The sequence below is a fragment of the Sycon ciliatum genome, chromosome 6 (genome assembly GCF_964019385.1).
Source record: "Sycon ciliatum chromosome 6, ocSycCili1.1, whole genome shotgun sequence".
Taxonomy (NCBI): domain Eukaryota; kingdom Metazoa; phylum Porifera; class Calcarea; order Leucosolenida; family Sycettidae; genus Sycon; species Sycon ciliatum.
In genome coordinates this window covers 7270135-7290880 of record NC_088648.1, presented here as the reverse complement: position 1 = coordinate 7290880, position 20746 = coordinate 7270135, and the positions used below count along the sequence as shown (strand labels likewise).

The 20746-nt window shown below is 45.9% G+C and overlaps 2 protein-coding genes across 3 annotated transcripts in view; one reads left to right on the top strand and one right to left on the bottom strand.

Annotated features, from left to right (window-relative positions):
* The window catches only part of LOC135819263 (transmembrane protein 245-like), a 29598-nt gene extending 24435 nt beyond the window's left edge, over positions 1-5163 (top strand). For both annotated transcript variants that reach the window (XM_065332438.1, XM_065332437.1), the window contains exons 13-15: positions 1009-1109; positions 2013-2187; positions 4265-5163. In XM_065332438.1, coding sequence (XP_065188510.1) covers positions 1009-1109; positions 2013-2187; positions 4265-4421 — 433 coding nt within the window. In that variant the 3' untranslated portion in view covers positions 4422-5163. The remainder of the gene's footprint in view (positions 1-1008; positions 1110-2012; positions 2188-4264) is intronic.
* A 457-nt stretch (positions 5164-5620) lies between these two features.
* Positions 5621-17848, bottom strand: LOC135819995 (fibrillin-3-like). The gene is made up of 9 exons (XM_065333295.1): positions 17720-17848; positions 13296-14589; positions 12758-12907; positions 11630-11908; positions 10431-10697; positions 9527-9620; positions 8201-8545; positions 7795-7843; positions 5621-6425 (listed from the first exon to the last, which is right to left on the bottom strand). The coding sequence occupies exons 1-7, from the start codon at positions 17846-17848 to the stop codon at positions 8446-8448; spliced, it is 2313 nt and encodes a 770-aa protein (XP_065189367.1). The 3' UTR covers positions 5621-6425; positions 7795-7843; positions 8201-8445.
* Between the last annotated feature and the right edge of the window lie 2898 nt (positions 17849-20746).

Genomic DNA, 20746 nt, shown 5'->3' with positions numbered 1-20746 from the left:
GTATGACTCTTTGCTGATGACTTTGCACTGCTTGCCAGTGTACAAGCTCATACCCTAGTTTCATTTGATGTGAAACTCTGCAACCCCAGCACTAGATAGAAATGCACAATCTTTGGAGGTATGTAGTGTTACTGTCTGTCTTACAATGGGGATATGTGCTGAATACTAGGGGTGAAACGAAGTAGTCGAAGGTTGGAAGGACCTTCGTTTTCCTTTGAAACGAACCTTCGTTTTTGATTCGAGCGAAGGTCGACACGGGTTTACCGCATGCATCAATGCATTGATCTTGTGCGATGTACTCGTACTGCATGCACTAGCACTGTACAGTCATGCTGTACTACAAGTAGGGGCACGGTCCGCGTGCGCACCGGAACTGAAGAAGTGACAAGTCAGTGATGAACTGGCCCTGTTCCAGTCACCAGCGTGTTCCCGTTTTGCGTTGGTGTGTAGATCTACCATGGTGTACTCATGGATGACTGTTTTGATTGTATTCGTCGAGTGTTTGGCGCTCTGCGATACTAGTAGGAGTATAGTTTTGCGATTTCGATCGTGTTTTCGCTCAGTTTTGCTGCTTGCAGGCAAAGTATTTTCTTACCTGGAATGGATACATTGATACCACCAGATCAGAAACAAATTGCACATACAATGTAAGTATTGGGTTCTGATTTTTGCCCCTTTTTATTTTCAAGATTTTTGAGCGTTTCCGTGATCATGTTAAAAAGAATCCTTCGACACCTTCGTTCGCCTTAATAAAGAAGGTTCGAATGGGAATTTGAGACCTTCGTTTCACCCCTACTGAATACAGTTTTGCTGTGTGTGTGTGTGTTTGTGTGTGTGTGTGTGTGTGTGTGTGTGTGTGTGTGTGTGTGTGTGTGTGTGTGCGTGGTGTGTGTGTGTGTGTGTATGTATGTGTGTGTGGTGTGTGTGCGTGCCTTCCTGCATGGGTGCATTCGTGTGTCTTCTAATCGCGTGTGTGTATGTGAACTCTTGGGTCCTGTGTTTGTTCAGGGGAGTATTTGGTGCATCTCTAAAGATGATAACATTCTACGGACTGTTTACATTCTTCACACATACTCTGTTTGGATTTGAAGTGGTCTTTACGCCGGCAGGTAAGCCACTCATTTCTCCCATGCGTTGTAGATCAATACCAATCTCAATGTGTGTGTGTGGGGGAGGGGGGGGGGGGGGAGATTCTGTTTGTTTGGGAGGGGGGGGGGTGGCAGGCATGGGTGTCTGTATCCGTGTCTGTGTTTAGGTCTGCGTGCATGCTTGTGTGCGCATGTGGTGGATGCTCGTGGAAGTGGAGGAGTGGGAGGAGGCAGACGTGCGTGTGTTGCAGATCACATGTCTGTCGCATCTCTGTGTGTGTGTGGTGGGAAAGGGGTGTTTTCTGCACTATAACTATCTCTGTGTGTGTGTCTAGGGGGATTGCATGGAGGTGAGTTTGAGTAGGGGATAGAGCTGGGAAGTTGTTTGTGTCTAGGGGGATTGCATGGAGGTGAGTTTGAGTAGGGGATAGAGCTGGGAAGTTGTTTGTGTCTAGGGGGATTGCATGGAGGTGAGTTTGAGTAGGGGATTGAGCTGGGAAGTTGTTTGTGTCCTACCTACATGTACGTACATGTGAAACACGGTGGCCCAATTGTTAGATATTACCTTGTTCAGACTGTAGTACAGAGCCACTACAGGTGTATTGAATCAGCTCCCCCCCCCCCCCCCCCCCCCCAGTCCCCTTCTCCATCCCCCTTCCCTATGTCCATTCCTGGAGTAAATACCTGGGTACACATATGCAGTGCATTCATTGAAATAATCATGGTCTCTGAAGTGTTAAGGTGCAAGTATATGTAGATATCATGCAATGTTGTTCTGCACTACATGTACACACACATGTGTATTGGAGGCTGAGGTGACAGGACGGGATCCACTCTCAGGCATTTCCTCCAGCTTGACTGTAGCATGACAATGCAACTGTTCTGTGTTCTGTGCTGTTCATGTTGTTTGACTTACACTTGCAGTAATCTCAGCTTTGTTTGCCGCCATACCTCTACTAGGCAGCTACTGGGTAGCACTGCCCGCATCACTCTACCTGGCTGTTGCGCAACAGTCCTGGATCAAAGCATCACTGCTGTTCGGCCTGCACTTTCTCTGCTACAATGTTGTCGACGTGGCCATATACTCTGAGATCAAAGGGTACGTGCTGTATGGGTCTTTTACAATATGCACTGGATTTATAATAGATTGATACTGCTTTGGGAGCGTGTATCTACTGGCAGACATGTCACATGTACTGTATGATCTGTGGACTGCAGTGTCATAGCGTGGCGTCCTGCCAGTCCGGTTTTGGTCTCAATGTTGGCTTTGAAAGGAGATCAAATTTGAGCATTTGCAGGCCGATGTTTCATAACACTTACCGCGGACGTCCCGTATCCCCTTTGCGCCGACCATCCATAGTCGTACTGCTACCATCCATAGTCGTACTGCTACCATCCATAGTCGTACTGCTACCATCCATAGTCGTACTGCTACCATCCATAGTCGTACTGCTACCATCCATAGTCGTACTGCTACCATCCATAGTCGTACTGCTACCATCCATAGTCGTACTGCTACCATCCATAGTCGTACTGCTACCATCCATAGTCGTACTGCTACCATCCACAGTCGTACTGCTACCATCCATAGTCGTACTGCTACCATCCACAGTCGTACTGCTACCATCCACAGTCGTACTGCTACCATCCATAGTCGTACTGCTACCATCCATAGTCGTACTGCTACCATCCATAGTCGTACTGCTACCATTCATAGTCGTACTGCTACCATCCATAGTCGTACTGCTACCATCCATAGTCGTACTGCTACCATCCATAGTCGTACTGCTACCATCCATAGTCGTACTGCTACCATCCATAGTCGTACTGCTACCATCCATAGTCGTACTGCTACCATCCATAGTCGTACTGCTACCATCCATAGTCGTACTGCTACCATCCACAGTCGTACTGCTACCATCCATAGTCGTACTGCTACCATCCACAGTCGTACTGCTACCATCCACAGTCGTACTGCTACCATCCATAGTCGTACTGCTACCATCCATAGTCGTACTGCTACCATCCATAGTCGTACTGCTACCATCCATAGTCGTACTGCTACCATCCATAGTCGTACTGCTGCCATCCATAGTCGTACTGCTACCATCCATAGTCGTACTGCTACCATCCATAGTCGTACTGCTACCATCCATAGTCGTACTGCTACCATCCATAGTCGTACTGCTACCATCCATAGTCGTACTGCTACCATCCATAGTCGTACTGCTACCATCCATAGTCGTACTGCTACCATCCATAGTCGTACTGCTACCATCCACAGTCACTGTATGTGTGATATGAGTAAACAATGTGGCCACAGTACACCATACTATAGTATCAAGTACTATAGTACTTGATACTATAGTATCAAGTACTATAGTATCAAGTACTATAGTATCAAGTACTATAGTATCAAGTACTATAGTATCAAGTACTATAGTATCAAGTACTATAGTATACCATACTATAGTATGATATACTATAGTACACCATACTACAGTATACCATACTATAGTACTTGATACTATAGTATGGTATACTTTACCATACTATAGTACTCCATACTATAGTATGGTATACTGTACCATACTATAGTATGGTACAGTACACCTTACTATAGTATGGTGTACTATAGTACTCATTACTACAGTATAGTATAGTATGGTTTACAGGGCTGTAAAGTCAAACGCCTCTTTCAGAATGGCAGAGGTCTTACTCTCACCCATTATCAATGCATGCTGTTTTTCAGTGTGAGTTGGGTACACATGGGTGAGAGTATAATTATGAGCATTCTCCACCCCTTGTTTTCAAGAAATGGCTAACGTTAGTGCGCCTACATGCAGTATCTGGAGTAAGTATGCAGACCAAGCAAACAATGGTTATGCGTGTGTATGGCAAACAAGCTGCTCTAACCAAACGGGGTCTAGGGCCGAAGAACCTGAGCGTCTTCTACTTGGCTAGGACAGCTAGCTTGCCGGGTGCAAGCACGACTAGTTGACTCTGCTTGCATCCTGCTGTCGTTTTAACTACTACATATAGTTCAATGATTGGCTCTCACCGTGTTGTGTGTTGTCTTGTATTGTGTGTGTGTGTGTGTGTGTGTGTGTGTGTGTGTGTGTATGTGTGTGTGTTTGTGTTGTGTGTGTCTGTGTTGTGTCTGTGTATATGTGCAGTGGTGGACATCCATACCTGACCGGCTTGGCTGTGGCCGGCGGCATGTACATATTTGGACTGGAAGGCGCAGTCATTGGCCCTATCATCCTGTGCTGTGGCCTGGCAGCCATGGACATCAACCGCACCATGCTCAATGCTAGTATTCAGAAAACCTAGCCACAGCTATCAGCATCAGCATCAGCACCACCACCAGCAACACATCTTTACAGGTCAATCTCCCTGTTTGTTGTTGTGGATCCATGTTTCATGTTGGGAACGGAAAATGTTATCTCAATTCCGTATTTGCTGCGAATGGTGTCCAATTCTTGAAAGTTATTTATTAAGATCATGATAATTCAATTCTGGAAAAGAAGTTTGACGAAATTTAAGTATCAGCGCATCTTGGCTGTCTCTCTTTCGTATTTCTTTGAGTCTGATTGCGAGTGATCTGTTTGTATTCAATGCCTGCACATTACCAAACAGTGTCGTGTAGTGTGATATTAAATTGGTACTGGAGACCAAGGTAAAACATAGATCACAGTCGTATAGTTGTATCACAACAGGCTACTACGGCTCATCAGTTGTCTAAGGTGTGCACCTAGTCAGATCAAGCATTGATTATTCGCTTACACTTTGGAGAGCAAATCCGCCCTTTCTCTTGCTCCTTGATTTCCACTTCTTGATAAGCCCTTTCTTGAACAATGAAATGTATTTCTGTTAACATTCCGCAACTGTTTGCATGAGTTACTTCGGCTTCACTTTACACCGTATTTTAGTTATAATTATTATGTAGCATGTGTGGATCTACTCACCTTCCACTGATTAAGGAGAGCTGCATCTGCGCCTTGATCCTTGAGGTGGTGGCATTCCCACGGATGCGGAGAACTCTGTCTGACTGGCAAATCGCTCGACTCCGTGACATTTATTCGCGTGTTGTGTGTGTGGGATGAACATAATATCTTTATGACATTAATTGCATGCAATGGAACCACTGTGCGGTGTCAATAATTATTATTCTTGTTGCAATGCACAGACTGTCAGTGGTGGCAAGTAAAATCCAGCTGTGAGAATTTTATAGTCCAGGGACTGCCCAAAAGTGACTATGAACAGAGGACTGTGCAGTGAAGTCAGTCTCTAATTAAATTTTAGTCATGGAACTGGATTTTATTCGACCCAACCAAGCAACAGTACATTTTACTGGTCTGACTTAGTGTGAGCATAATCAGTGCATGCTCAAAAACTAGAACTACGTGTACACTGGTACCACTTTATTGTTTGGCACGAGTTGCTCACGAGCTGCTCAAAGTGGGCACATGGTTGAAAAGTAAGTGGTACATGAATTACCGGCTGTCAGTGTTATGACATAGCTGATGATGTGATGGAACGAGGCACGAATAATTATTATTAATTTTGCAATTCGCAATTGTCCATATTTGCAATTCTGGTACACGTAGAACATGCCGAGTGCATCAGTCGTGCAAGGAAGAGGACTATGCGATCAGAAAGACAATAACTACGCTAGGAGTTTGGTTTAGCTGATAGCCGGTGACTCTGAACTGACCTGTGTGTTAGTAAGGCAAACCATGATTGTGTAATAATTGCTCAAGGTTACGCGTAGGGGTCATGAAGGCGTAGCGCGTAAACTGAGCAGCGTACAGCTAGTGTCTGTGTGTAAAATAAGAACATGCTCTTGGTGACCAGGGTAATAATTATGATGATGTCATACCTGCCAGGTCTTCCAATTTGCTGGGATTATCTTGCATTTTGGATGAGCTATTGAGATGGAAAGATGCAAGTTGCCAATACATGTAATCAGATAGTTTAGTACAGTAATGTTCACACCACACTGCATGGGTATGCCCTGTGCATGTGCTCAATATGCCTTCCATTATACTATAGACCAGGGACAGAAAATCAAGCATCATTTGTATGAACGATAGAAAACAAGAACACCAAAATATGGGATTCAAATTGACGTGTCTCGTATCTTAATGTCTTCAGAGGCACTTGAGCCAAGCATCTTGTTCCTGGAAGGCTGGCGCATTTTTCCTTTGCCAGCCAGGCGCCGTTGTCTCCGTATCAGAACCACAATGCAGAGGGATAGGAACATTACGAAAGCCAGTCCTCCAGCCGCTGCAGCTATTAGAGTGACAGACACTGCTGTATGCCCATTACCAGCACCTGGACAGAGGTGATACATGCCGGGTAAAAAATATTATCATTACCGAAGCTACGCAGAATATGGAACGAATAGTGGTGTCTGGTTCTAGCCACGGTCCACAGCGCTTTAATTTCGGATCTTTTGTGCATGTACGTGTTGTTTGTATGTGTATGTCTGTGTGTGTATGCGTGTGTGTGTGTAGGCTTTCCCCAAATCGGCCCGTTTTTTCGCCTGTTCTGCAAAATTGGAATATATTGGGAAATGGGCTAATAGAATTGTTGGCCCATCGGATTCGAGATTGGTGAGATATTGGAAGATTTGGTAGAGTTTTGGCCATTCTCAAAGAAACCCTCCAAAATGGGCGAAAAGCTTAGCGTTTTTTCGTTAAGTCTCGTTTTCGGCGACTTTTTCGCGCCCCGATTTGGGGATTTTACTAGTGACGGTCTTCCTAATGGCTAATGTTTGTTTGAGAGGAGGTCAAATGACACGAATCACACGAACTCAAAATCCTAACAGTACAAGTAGTGAAGTAAATAGCTCGACCTGTCATGCTTGCAGCAACATCATTCGTTCATACTGATCGTAAGCGCACTTTGCAACAACATTAAATTTGGTAGATTTCCGGCAATTCTCAAAGGAACCCTCCAAAATCGGCGAAAGGCTTAGCAATTTTTCGAAAAGTCTCATTTTTGGCGAAATTTTCGGCCGGCCTATTTGGGGAAAGCCTATCTGTGTGTGCATGTGACTGCGTGTATGCGCGCACGTGGTGTGTGTGGCCGATCATTGCGTGACCGACTGTTTCTTGTCACGTATGAGTCATGACTGATCACGTGAATGATGACATCAGCAGGGCTCAGCAAGATGATCATGTGACTGATGACGTCAGCGGGGCTCAGCAAGATGATCATGATGATGAACCAGCATAGCGAAGTGTCCTTAGCTGGTGGCAAGTACCGGCTTTTACAGAAAATGATGGTGATTCTTGTTGTTTTGGATCCTTCTCTTGTGAGGTCTGCATTCGACACTGGGATATAATGGGCGAAGTGGTGGCCCGCCAATGTGAACGTCTTTACTCGATGTGTTCCTGAACACGTGGGGTGATGCGGCCGCGAATCCGGCTATCTCTACTTTACTTTTGGGTTTGTAACTTTTGGATCATTACTTCTGTATAGTAGAATGGGTTCTTACAGGTTGTAACAGCCACTGATGGTTGTCATGGTGATTTGTAACCAGACTGTATGTCAACATACTGGGTGGTGGTGGTCAGACAGGTACACAGTGTGCTGCACCACAATCAAAGTAACACACACATTGTAACACACATTGTAACACACATTGTAACACACACATTGTAACACACACACTCTAGCACACACTGCAAACGTATACCTGTCGTTTCTTGAATGGGTAGGTATGGTGATGTCGCCACTACTCTTATCTGCACACATAAAAATCGAATAAATTTTTTTTTTAACAGGCGGCGAGGCGACACAAGTTTATCGCCATCCTTCAATTAAAAAAGATGGAATAAATTTTCTATTAAGGGCCCAAAAAAAAAAAAAATTCACGGTTCGCGTGAGACTCGGCCAAAGGCCCAGTTTTCCGCATCCGCAGGAACGCCACCACTCTCTAGGGCCCAAAATAATATTATAATCCGGGTTTCTTTTCCGTGAACTTGTTTATTGTATACCGAGCTTTGTACAGTATGACGAAATGTGAGTCCAAAGTTTTCCGTCCAGAATCGCTTTCTAACAAAACATGGCTCGCAATGCTGTTGCATGCACAAATTCCTCACCTGGGAGTATTTATCAGCATCCTCACTGGCCTGCGCTGCCTGATACCATAGTGTGAAGGTGTGTCTGGGCGGGAGGGGACCATTCTCCCACTGCCCGAGTCTCGTCCCATCACCCACCGTCACGGGCAATACGGCCCTGTGTCCAAACAACGACGAGTGGAACTCCGCCACAACGTATGCCCTCGGCGTGGAGCCTGGCTGCCTTGTCTCCGGTGCTTCAGCGTAAGAGTAGACATTGGGTCCGGTCAAGTTGTATAGAATGTCGGGTGAAACATGAAAAACACTCTGCTAGTTGAGCTGCTCAAGGTAGCTGGTCCAAGGTTGATGCCAATGACTGTGTACTGGCTGCAGTAGCAAGCAAATCATCAACAAAGATGGACCAACTACCCAGGAGATGGGGTGTGGTGGGGGGGGGGGGGGGGGGTGCCAACTCAGGAAGAAGACTATCAAGTCATAAACTTGTCCTACTTCACTCTGGAAATAGATCTTCTCTTGTTATAATTTTCTACCATTGTTAAACAGTAGCAGCTGCAGTACATGCTGACATTGTGAGTGTACTTCAGCATTCAAATTGTAACATAGCATTGTACTAGCTTTATCTGTTACACTAGAACATGCTCTTGCTCGTCTTAGTAAATTTCTTGCCCTCCCCTGACTTCAATTCCACCCCCCCCCCCCCCCCCGCCCCACTTGCCCTTGGCGTACAATGTTCGATAAAGGAAAGATTCTTCTGAAAGGCAGTGATTTTATCCTTATACCAAGCATGCATGGAATATCCCAGCAAAGTACCATTTTCTGCTAACTCTTCCATAGACATTATCAGCCAAGGGCTACCTCCGTACCCCCCCCCCCCCCTTCCACCCAGTATTCATGGTTTGATAACAAGGAAGCAGGCAAGGCAAGGGCTACCCCCCCCCCCCCACCCCAGTATTCATGGGTTTGATAACAAGGCAAGGGCTACCCCCCCCCCCCCTCCACTCCAGTGTTCATGGGTTTGATAACAAGGAAGCAGGCAAGGCAAGGGCTACCCCCCGCCCCCCCCCCTCCACCCCAGTATTCATGGGTTTGATAACAAGGAAGCAGGCAAGGCAAGGGCTACCCCCACCCCAGTATTCATTGGTTTGATAACAAGGAAGCAGGCAAGGCAAGGGCTACCCCCCCCCCCCCTCCACCCCAGTATTCATGGTTTTGATAACAAGGAAGTAGGCAAGGCAAGGGCTACCCCCCCCCCCCCCTCCATCCCAGTATTCATGGTTTGATAACTAGAAAGCAGGCAATGCAAGAGCACACTCAAAGTATTGTGAGGAGACATATCCATCGACTCACAGATCTTGTTGGTAATCAAACTTTCGAATGGGCCATGTCAATGATGTGGGTGTTCCGGGCTGTGGTGGACTCCATGGTGTGAACAGCTCACTGCCTATGACGGATACAGGGTACACACACACACACACACACACACACACACACACACACACACAAACACACACACACACACGCACACACACACACACTCACAATATGCATACACACATACACACACACACACTCCGACACACATATGCATACACACATACACACACACACATACACATACACACACACACACATACACACACACATACACACACACACACATACACACACACATACACACACACACACTCCGACACACATATGCATACACACATACACACACATACACACACACACACATACACACACACATACACACACACACATACACACACATACACACACACACACACACACACACTCAGACACATAATATACACAAACACACATACACACACATACACACACATATACGCAAACACACACACACGCACATCATTAGTATACTTGCTCTCTGTATTGTCTTCGCATCACCATGACAACAGATGATCCTCACAGTATACATTTGGTGGTCATTATCTAAACTGACCAGGGAAACAATCATGATATTCTCCACCAATACCTAGCTAACTTGCTAGTTTCACCACTGCTCACCGTACACAAAGACAATGAAGAAATTCTGAGAACTGTTATCTCCATGGCTGCATCTACCATGCTGTGCCTCATTCCTGTGTGCTGAGCGTATGAGTCCACATTGCAAGGGATCAATGAAACAGTACTGTTCTCAGACTGAGTTGCATATCCATCCTTGAACTGTATGCATGCAGCCACTGTGCCGTAGAATCGTACGCAAAGTCAACATATCACGACTTACTGGGTCTGCACTGGCCGTCATGTTGCATGTAGTAACCGGGCAAGCAGTCACATCGATAGCTTGCAACCGTGTCTGCACACTGCATGTTGCTAGCCGTGCAAGGAATACGAGCCATGGTGGTAACAGGATTCATAGTTCTTGTGTTAGCAGTCAGACCATGCACACATTCATTGACATTCTCACACCCACCAGTGTGTCCAGTTCCTGTGAAGCCAGTATTGCAGAGACAGTGGAATGTCCCTACACTGATTCTACATGTGGCATTGCCTGAATGTGCAGAGGGAACATGAAACAAGCAGATCACCATCTGCTCGATGACTGACATAGCCTAATCTACTGTCATAGATATTGCATGTCGGTACATGTATGCCCATACTGGATGATACAGTAACATGTTATTTTCATGTTGGCTTGCTTGTCTTTGTCGACATGCTTGTATAAATAAAATAAATCCTATGTTGTCAGTCACACTACTCATGACAACCAAACAGACCCACTTACACAGTTGTTCATGGTTCACGTCCAATAGGAAAGAAGGTTTAGAAGACATGACATTCACACAACATCCTTTCTCTCATTCTACTCGCCATGCATGTGTCATCGGTAATGTGAGAATGTGTGCGAGGAAAAGAACACGTATGTAGGTGAGCGGGGGAAAACCCCCAGTGAAGAGAAATTGAGAAGCCGAGACCTCTGGTCGGCTGACCAACTCCACGAAAAAATGAAAATTTGATATCCTGAAGAGTTTCGCGCGCTAAGTCGAATGGTCTTGGTCCGAAGTCTCTACGAGAAAGCGTTCTTGAAATATTTGAATTATAGCCACGCCCCCATACCAGTGTACTTCGAAGTATGTGTGACGTCATTGTGGCATGGTGCGAAAATACTTGGATTTTGAATCTCACTTTCTTCAGGACGAAAGTCACTTCCGAAAGCAGTTTGCCAAGTCGCCTGAGCCGCTGCGATGCCAATTTGTTGTGTTGTTGGTTGTGCCAGTATCACATAATTCTCCTGGGGTTAGTTTTCTCAGATTCGCAAAGGATTGAGACCTGGCAAAGCGCCGAGATGTTGCAATGCGTAGTGAAAATTTCAAGCCTATTTTCGCAGCCCGAGCTATACTATGAGAGAACAAAGAAGTTTCGCAGAAGAGGAAAGGCAGAGAGCTCTGTAAAGGCACTGTGTGTACAAGGCAAGTTCCATACCATCACAGTCGTGCATATTGTCTGCACATTCTTCCACATCTTGGCATCGTTGATTGTCGTCCAGTGCATACCCTGTCGAGCAACGGCACTCGTAGGAGCCTTCAGTATCCATGCATTCCGTGTGTTCCATTGAGAAGCAGTCGTGTTGCCCACGTATGCATTTATTAATATTCCGACAGCCGTGCTGGGACATACTGAATCCGTTGGCGCAGAGACACATCTCGGTGGTGTCGTACAGCTTACAGAGAGCATGTGTAGTGCTATTGCAGTAGTCAATGTCTGCACGTGTTGTTCAGATTAAGAAACAGCAAGCAGCACAATAATGTTGAATGAAATCCAACTGTTTCTTGCACCGGTGGTTGGCCTTTGCACTGTAATGCTGATCAAACATGATTTAAAAGTTATAGCCATATCTGGTCCCGGCCTGTTTTTGGACAATTCACATCCTAGTCTAGGCATTGGCGGATTCTGCTCGAAAAGGTGGCAGATTCTGCTCGAAAAGCAGTGAAATTGGCAGAACCATACAAGCCTTGTGGCGTGCAATTCCTCGAATTCTGCTCCATTTCTTTATCCACATACCAAACATGCATGAAACTTACCAGAAAAATACCGAATTCTGCCAATTTTTCTGCCGGCATTATCCGCATATGCCTATCCCAGTCAGGTACAGATCTGATCTTTGCAGTTTGCACTCTCTGTCCTAATATTATTACGGGTACTTACAAAATATACAAATGTGGTGGCAGTGAATTGTTCTTCAGACATTCCCATTTTAACTGCCTCAAAGCCATGGCAATTTCACATCGTAGTAGGTATTGGTGCTCACAGACCTAGTTTGTACGCGAAGTGTTCGATTACAGTGAAGGCTGTGCCCCACCAGCATGTGTGGATTCGCAGGAAGTGTGAGTTAGGAAATCCGAAGAGACGCTGCTAGTATGACAACTACGTAATAGAGTAGTGGTAGAGCAGCACAGGACATAAGCAAGGCTCGCTGGTTTGAGTCCTGACAATCAATATTTGGTGGTGACATTCAATGTTTACTTCAAGCGTTTCCCATTTCAACTCAAACTTATGAACGTTAAAAAAATGTATTTTGAAGGAGTAGGACGAGAAAGTGATTCCACTCACCAGTCTGTTCAGTGCATTCTGGCAAGGAACGACATTGCCCGTCCACCAGTAGAAAGCCAGGCAAGCATGAACATACATAACTGCCTTCTGTATTACGACACTGGGACCCAGGCTGACATGGCTCAGTCATGGTGGAGCATTCATTGATTTCTATAGCACATATGACACACAGTATGATAGAAACACTGACATCACACGGTACATACCTATGATGGCTAAGCAGCTGATAAGATAATTATAATTACAGTGAAGTATTGTATGGTGAAATCCGTCTAAGACGACTGCTCAAAGCACCTTCAAAACGTGGTCTCTGTTTACAGGTGGTCTGCGTATCCAGGGTCAATTGACTGGAAATAATAACATCCCTGGGTCGTGATTCCCGTGGGCTTCTAGGTAGGGATGAAACGGTTACAATTTAAGGTTCCAAACGGGTACGTGGCTTAACAGGCGGGTTATTGGGTACCCTGTAACGGCCAAGATACAGCAGACCTGCAATAATCCAATTCTCTCATCGTAATCCTGCAATCTACACACGTACCTTTGCATGAAGAGTTTGCTTCAGACCTAGCAAACCCATCATGGCACTGACATTCATACGAACCAGGTACATTCCTGCACAGCTCACCGATAGCATCACAGTCGTTCCCATTTCCAGCAGCGTGACATTCATCCACATCGATGCATTGTGTTGGACCCGACACCCGGGCCAGCTCAAAGCCATAGGCACACAGACAAGCAAAGCTACCTTCCAGGTTCACACACATGTAGTTCTGTTGACACCTGTTGCCCAGTAAGCACTCATTACGATCCTGACAGCCAAAATGCGTAGAGTCGAGCTCAAACCCGACCCAACATATACAGTCAAAGCCTGCCTCCGTGTCCAGGAAGACAATGTTGTCTCCATGGCAACGATGCACTCTCATGGCGCACTCGTCCGGATGGCATCGGTATCCATCACCAGAGTAGTTGCCAAGACAATCGCATGAGTAGCCGCCTATGGAGTTGTGACATTGAGCGTATCGTGAGCATGTGTGTTGTCTATTAACACATTCATCAATATCCCTGCACAGTCTGCCATCCCCAGCAAAACCTGCTAGGCAAGTACTGAGAAATGATCCCTGCATGTTGCTGCAACCACTACCCACTACTGAGCAGTTGTGCAGTCCCAGCTCACACTCTGTGATGTCATGGCAGGTCAGCCCGTTTCCTTGGTAACCGGGTCTGCACGTGCACAAGAAGGAACCAGCGGTATTGGTACAGAGTGCACCAGGTCTAGAGCAGTTGTGAGTGTGTGCATGGCATTCGTCAATATCCGAACACACGTATCCATTACCAGCGTAACCTTCCTTGCACACACACCTTGTCCGACCGTTGCTCATCATCCCACACTCTCCACCAATGGCAGCACATGCTGTACTACCTAGCGTCGCACCGACCCCATCCTCAACACCGCTATCACAGTTTTCAGTCAGCAGCACACACCAAAACACGGCGTCATCCTCGTCGCCGCCAACGCTCATATTTCCGCTGCAGTAGCAGTTCGATTCGCCATCGGAGCTCAAGCACACGCCACCGGTTCTGGAGTAGTTCTGCACGGATCCCTGTCGACACGGATCAATCTCAACACACGATGCGCCCAGTAAGCCTGCGCCTCCTGCAGACGAAGCAGCACTGACGTTGTCGGCACAACTGCACGCCAGCAGTCCAGGATTGACGGAGTCCGACGAACAGGCTACGGTGGACGTGCTGCAGTTTAGTTGACCCGGAGCACATTGTAGCAGCACTACGCCATCGCCAGAGTGTCCACCAACGATGCTGCTGAGCTGCTGACACTATCAGTTAGCAAGAATTGAGTGGAAAACATTGACACCAGTGATAGCACAGCACACATCCACTGCATGGTTTCACCCGTGGCAGCAGCACCTCGCCGTAACTGAACGAGGCAAACAAGGGCAATTGCTTGGCCTTAAACCTGTAAAAGATTATTACTATACTGTTCTAGAAGGGGGCTCTACATTCGGTGGCCAGATCATTGAGTACTGTCTACTGAGTACCAGAGTACTACGCTGTGTTGTCAGTTTCGTTTCTGGTCGACGATGCCAGAAAAGAAGAAAATGTGCAACAGACCTGCTCTAGCTGCATAACATGCTGACGACTGTGTAGTTTACTAAAATAATACCATTCCCCCTCCCCCCCCCCCCCCTCCCCCTGGTCACTATCCTTAGCGCTGGTACAGACTGAGTCACAGTGAGTGAGAGGTCGAGAGAGAGGTCGAAATCTCCACGCTCTTTCCCGTCAGAGCGCTAACTAAGGTAGTTCTCAGCTTCTCCTACTCCAATCAGTTGCTACGCATGTACATATACGTGCGATCGTAGATCTACTACGGATTGTATCGCAGTGCTGTGAATGTGCCAGCCACCCACATCTCTTGCATTGTTTTCTTGCAGTCAGCTGCTGCGCTACTCATACAGTCATAGTTCCTCGGGACACTATCCGTACAGAAGTTCTCTCGGTTTTCTTTGTTGTGTACCTGTTTGTTGCTTGTTACCAACTTGCGCCTTGTCGCGAGAATTGCTCCCTTGGAATTGATCAATTGGCGAATGAGCCCAGCGGAATGCTGCAGGCTGAACTACTTATCATTGGCAAGTGGTGTGTGAGAGACGACAGGGATGTAGAATGTTGGTGATTGCGAAGACCAGGGATAACAGTAATGATGCACAGAATGTCATCCAGTTTGGGTCTATATGTTTTAATATAATTAACAGGCTTTCTGGCATCCATGCAGTTGAGCGTGGCCTCATTCTCTTCGCAGCGGAAAGAGCGTTTCAATGAGCCCTAGATTACCAAAACCAAGCAAACAAAACTTACGTTATGGCGAAATGATGGATGTGCATATTTCACGCGTTCCTTAGCCCTTCAAACCTTCACAGGGTTAAACACACACTTACACAAGCGAGGGCCTAGGGCTTGAGCCTGGCATGGCAGGCATGAACCAATCCCCTGTACACAAGTGTTTGTGTGCGTGCAGGTACTAGGAGTTTGAGAGAGTTGCTCCGCCGATCAGTTTGCTGGTGGGGACAAGTGCGTGCCTCGCAGAAATCACGGATATACTCACGGTCTGAGTCCCAATACGAGTACAAAACAATTATGTATAATTATGAAGTTTTCCTCCCGGAGTACAAAACAATTCTGTATATTTTACGCAGAGCTCACTGACTTGTCAGTTTGAGCACTCTGGCAAGGTACGTTCGGGTCTCATTAAATCTGGCTTCGGAAATTTTATTTTCATTGCTATCCGGTTTGGCCTCATTTTCTCTGTGCTGCGCTGAGGAGTTCACAAAGAACGAAACAGCATGCTGTCCGCAGATTGAGTAACAATTATGTATATGAAGTTTTCCTCCCGGAGTACATGACAATTATGCTCTTGTAGCAGTTGATCACTCTTGTGTGGGGTAGTGACTTTGCTGCTTGCGTTATGCAGAGCTCACTGACTTGTTAGTTTGAGCACTCTGGCAAGGTACATGTACGTTCTGGCCTTTTGAAATCTAGCTTTGGGTAACTTTATTATTCATTGCTATCAGGTTCGGCCTCATTTCCTCTGTGGTGCGCTGATGAGTCCACAAAGGACGAAACAGTTCTGTCCGCAGATTGAGTAACAATTTTGTATGAATTTTTCTCCCAGTATTCTTTTGTTCATCTACCGACCGAGTACACAATATAGAACAGTAGTTCTGTACCCAGCGTTCTCTTCATCACTGCGTCCATCGACGGGGATTTTACCCCGGCTAGCTTGGTCCAGTTAGTAATCTGACGGTCCCAAGTGGTCTTACATGATGGCCTAATACTGGTATCCGAGTGCATAGCTATTTCACTACACAAAGTGTGCAGGGTCCTAACAGTGAAAATAGTGCTCTTTGCCCAAGCTAGGGAAACAGCTCACCAGACACAGGCAAAAGCCATGACCAGAGAGGCCAAGGTCTTACTCCGTTACTCTCAGTTTCGAGAACACTCTGTAACATGGTTATCATCAGATACATGTACAATGACGTCATGTATGTGCTGCTGTGTACTTGCATTGTGAGTATTAGTAATTCAGGGATACCTGTGTATATACATGTACAATGACGTCATGTAGGTGCTGCTGTGTACTTGCATTGTGAGTAATTCAGGGATACCTGTGTACATACATGTACAATGACGTCATGTAGGTGCTGCTGTGTACTTGCATTGTGAGTAATTCAGGGATACCTGTGTACATACATGTACAATGACGTCATGTAGGTGCTGCTGTGTACTTGCATTGTGGGTATTAGTAATTCAGGTATACCTGTGTATATACATGATGTACATACCGTTCAACACTCTCTTCAATAGTGCCCCGGAGGGAGGGGGGGGGGGGGGGCTTGTAATTAATTAAGCGCATGTGCAATTACTTTTGTAGTTTGTTGTTGCCTTTGCTAATGTGTCGACCGGACAACAAAGGTCTCTACAGACTACAGCCTACAGCCTACAGCCTACAGCCTACAGCCTACAGCCTACAGCCTACAGCCTACAGCCTACAGCCTACAGCCTACAGCCTACAGCCTACAGCCTACAGCCTACAGGTACAAATCCCATCTACTCAGTCATAGACTTTTGAAGTTTTGTGCACCAACTCTTGCTATGGCTATGACTCAGTATGAGTATGAGTATGAGTATGACTTTGGCAAGTCGCCATGCTGCAAGGAGAACACTGACATCATGCACACTGACGTCATGTGTAGATGAATCACGTTCTACATCTCAGAGCCGGCGTGCACACAGCCAAGGCGCACTGCATCATGTAAACGGTACGAGAGAGAGGGCCAGGGAGAGAGATGAAGGCCTATCGAGTGAGTCAGCTTTGCGCCTGGAGGAGTAAAAATCCCAGGGTTCCCAAGTCTGGGGCCCGGCTGCCCAGTGCAAAGGGCATACTTGACTCACGCGATCCGATGTCATCATTTTAGCAGCTCTGCTCATCGACCAGGGAGTCGCAAAAGTACCGGTATTTTGCGACTCCTTGACATCTACCATACGGTTCTCCAGCCTGTCGTTCTCAAGTAGAATAGACATATCCAAGAAAACGGCTTGAATACGACTCAGTACACCTATGCATCCTAATAAAAGTGTTGTTGACAAAAGTGTCAAAAGACAGTCTACCAATGACGTCTTCTGTGTACCATAGTCAGGTCTATGACGGGAGTGCGGCCCGCGGCGCCAAGAGCATATCACTGACTCGGTGAGGTCCAAAGACCACGGAGAGGCGCGCGCGCTGACCGTCCTTGGCATTACGGACAAGCAGTTGATGCAGTGCTTTGTGGAAAAGCCAATGATAATACTCATACGCACCATTATGATGTTGTCTGATGATAGCAGTGTTGATCATGACACACTGAGTTACAACCACATAGCCTTTCTGTCCACTATTGACTGTGCTGGGATTCGTGTCACATGTATGTACATTGGATGTCTGGATTTGTGGCACTTCATTTACTGCTTGCTATGTGTCTTCACAATTGCACCTATTTCCCAATCTGCTGATGATCCATCGGAAGGCCTCTTTTACGGGCAAAGCGAAGCACAATCATCACCATGTATCAGTACAGTGAATAGGTAAACCCAACACGAATGAAAAATGAGAAATAGAATAACAAATTTGTAACAAATTCAATATCGAACACGAATAAAATAAAAGAGAAAGAAAAATATAATATAAAAAATTCAATATCAAACACGGAACTATCTACCCAATTAATTCATAATGCAATACCTGCAGAAAGCAAATAACAAAACGAAACAACTGCTGATGAGTATGGGTGGCACATTTAGTTTTCCTTTTTTGTTCTGTTTCACTATTCTTTCACATCCATCACAAATGTCAAAATCGCATGTCACCCACTGACTGACTATAGTACCTACACCTCAACTGCCTACACCTCTACTCAGTCATTGACTTTGGGGAACTAAAACTTGCTATGACTTTCGCAAGTAGCCAAGGAGAACACTGACAATATTTATGCACACTGAGGTCACGTGTAGATGAATCACGTGCTACATCTCGCAGTCCGAGTCGGGATGCACACATCTACCAGAGGCAAGGCGAACTGCATCGTGTAAACGAGAGAGGGAGAGAGAGATGAAGGCCGATCGACTGAGCCAGCTTTGCAACCTGGAGGAGTGAACATCCCTGGGTCTGCAAGTCTGGGGCGGGTTCAATAGGCCTTATGCACATTGTACAGATGTACAAAGTTCTGTACTACAGTCCATTTCAAAACTATAGACGCGTAGGGTTTTTGAAATATTTCAAATTTGGCTGGACCTTTTTGAGAATAGTTTTCGGAATATTGCTCAGGATCGCTCCACAATTACTCTCATATAGTTCCTAAACGATTGGATAACAGACGCCCAATTTGGAAAAAATTATGCACAAAGTGATCACAGATTTTATGTGGTATAGATGCTGGCATAACGGTTTTTGCCTAGGTACGCGTCTATAGTTTTGAAATGGACTGTAGGACCGTAGGTGTGTACAGACCCGGTTGGGTGTTCATTGTGTGCTATGCATGCACATTTGACCAATTTTAGCCTCATAATTAACTTAATGGCAAACAGTCGCTTTTCCAGCTTTTCACTTTGGTTAGAACTAAAAACTAGCTAGATCTTAGTCAGAAAAAAAGTTTTCGTATGAAATGCCTTCAGAGCCCATTTCTTAGTGGAAATTGAAGAAACCACAATAGGGCTCTGCACATTCAACACCCAACCGGGTCTACGGGATTCTACGAGATTCTACGAGATTTCGTGCATCTGTACAATGTGCATAAGGCCTATAGCGCACAGGCTTGACTCACGCGATCCGATGTCAAATTTTATGAGCTCTGCGCATCGACCAGGGAGTCGCAAAATACCGGTACTTTGCGACTCCCTGAAATGTACCGGACCGTTCTCCACTCCAGCCTCTCAAGCCTCATGAGCAACTAGATAAGAAATATCCAAGAACGGCTTGACTACGACTCAGTAGACTTACGGTTCCAAATACATGTAAAAGTGCTGTTGACAAAACTGTCAAAAGACTGTCAACCAATGACGTCGTCCTTGTACCATAGTCAGGTTTATGACGGGAGTGCGGCCCGCGGCGCCAAGAACACATCACTGACTCGTTGAGGTGGGAAGACCATGGAGAGGCGCGCGCACTGACCGTCCTTGGCATTACGGACAAGCAGTTGATGCAGTGCTTTGTGGAAAAGCCAATGATCATACTGAGTCATACGCACCAGTTGAATGTGCTGGGATTCGTGTCACATGTATGTAGGCAGGGGCGGGTAATCCTAGTATTATGGCTGGCATTATAACACCACTTCGCATGCAAAATTGGCATTACAAGCATCGACAACGGTGTCATGCATGAAACTGGCTAGGTCCAGTTAAGAAAATCGTGCATCTGAACCCGTCCGGAGACTTGACGTTGCAAATCAACCTTCTCAGAGGATTGTTTCAGACAACATGCTCACTGCTGTTTATGTTTTTCTTCTTCTACGCTTTGGCCTTGATCCAAGACGGCCTTCTTAAATCGACTTTTCCAACTTTCAAACTGGCATTATGGAGTAGTGTGAGCATTATAAGTGGCATTATATCCTCATAATTATGAGCATTATCGCAGCAAATAACTAGCATTACCCGCCCATGCCTACATGTATGTACATTGGATGTCTGATATTGTGGCACTACATTTACCGCTTGCTATGTGTCTTCACAATTGCACCTATTTCCCATTCTGTTGAGGTGTAGGGGTCGAACATTTAGTTTTCCTTTTTGTTCTGTTTCATCATTCTTTCATGTCCATCACAAATGTCAATATCGCATGTCACCCACTAAAGTGTCTACACTTCAATTGCTAGCTGTTAAATTCAATCACGTGACTGTTTGCTGTCAATCACAGCACCAACGACTTGGTAATCTTTGCACTAACATCAC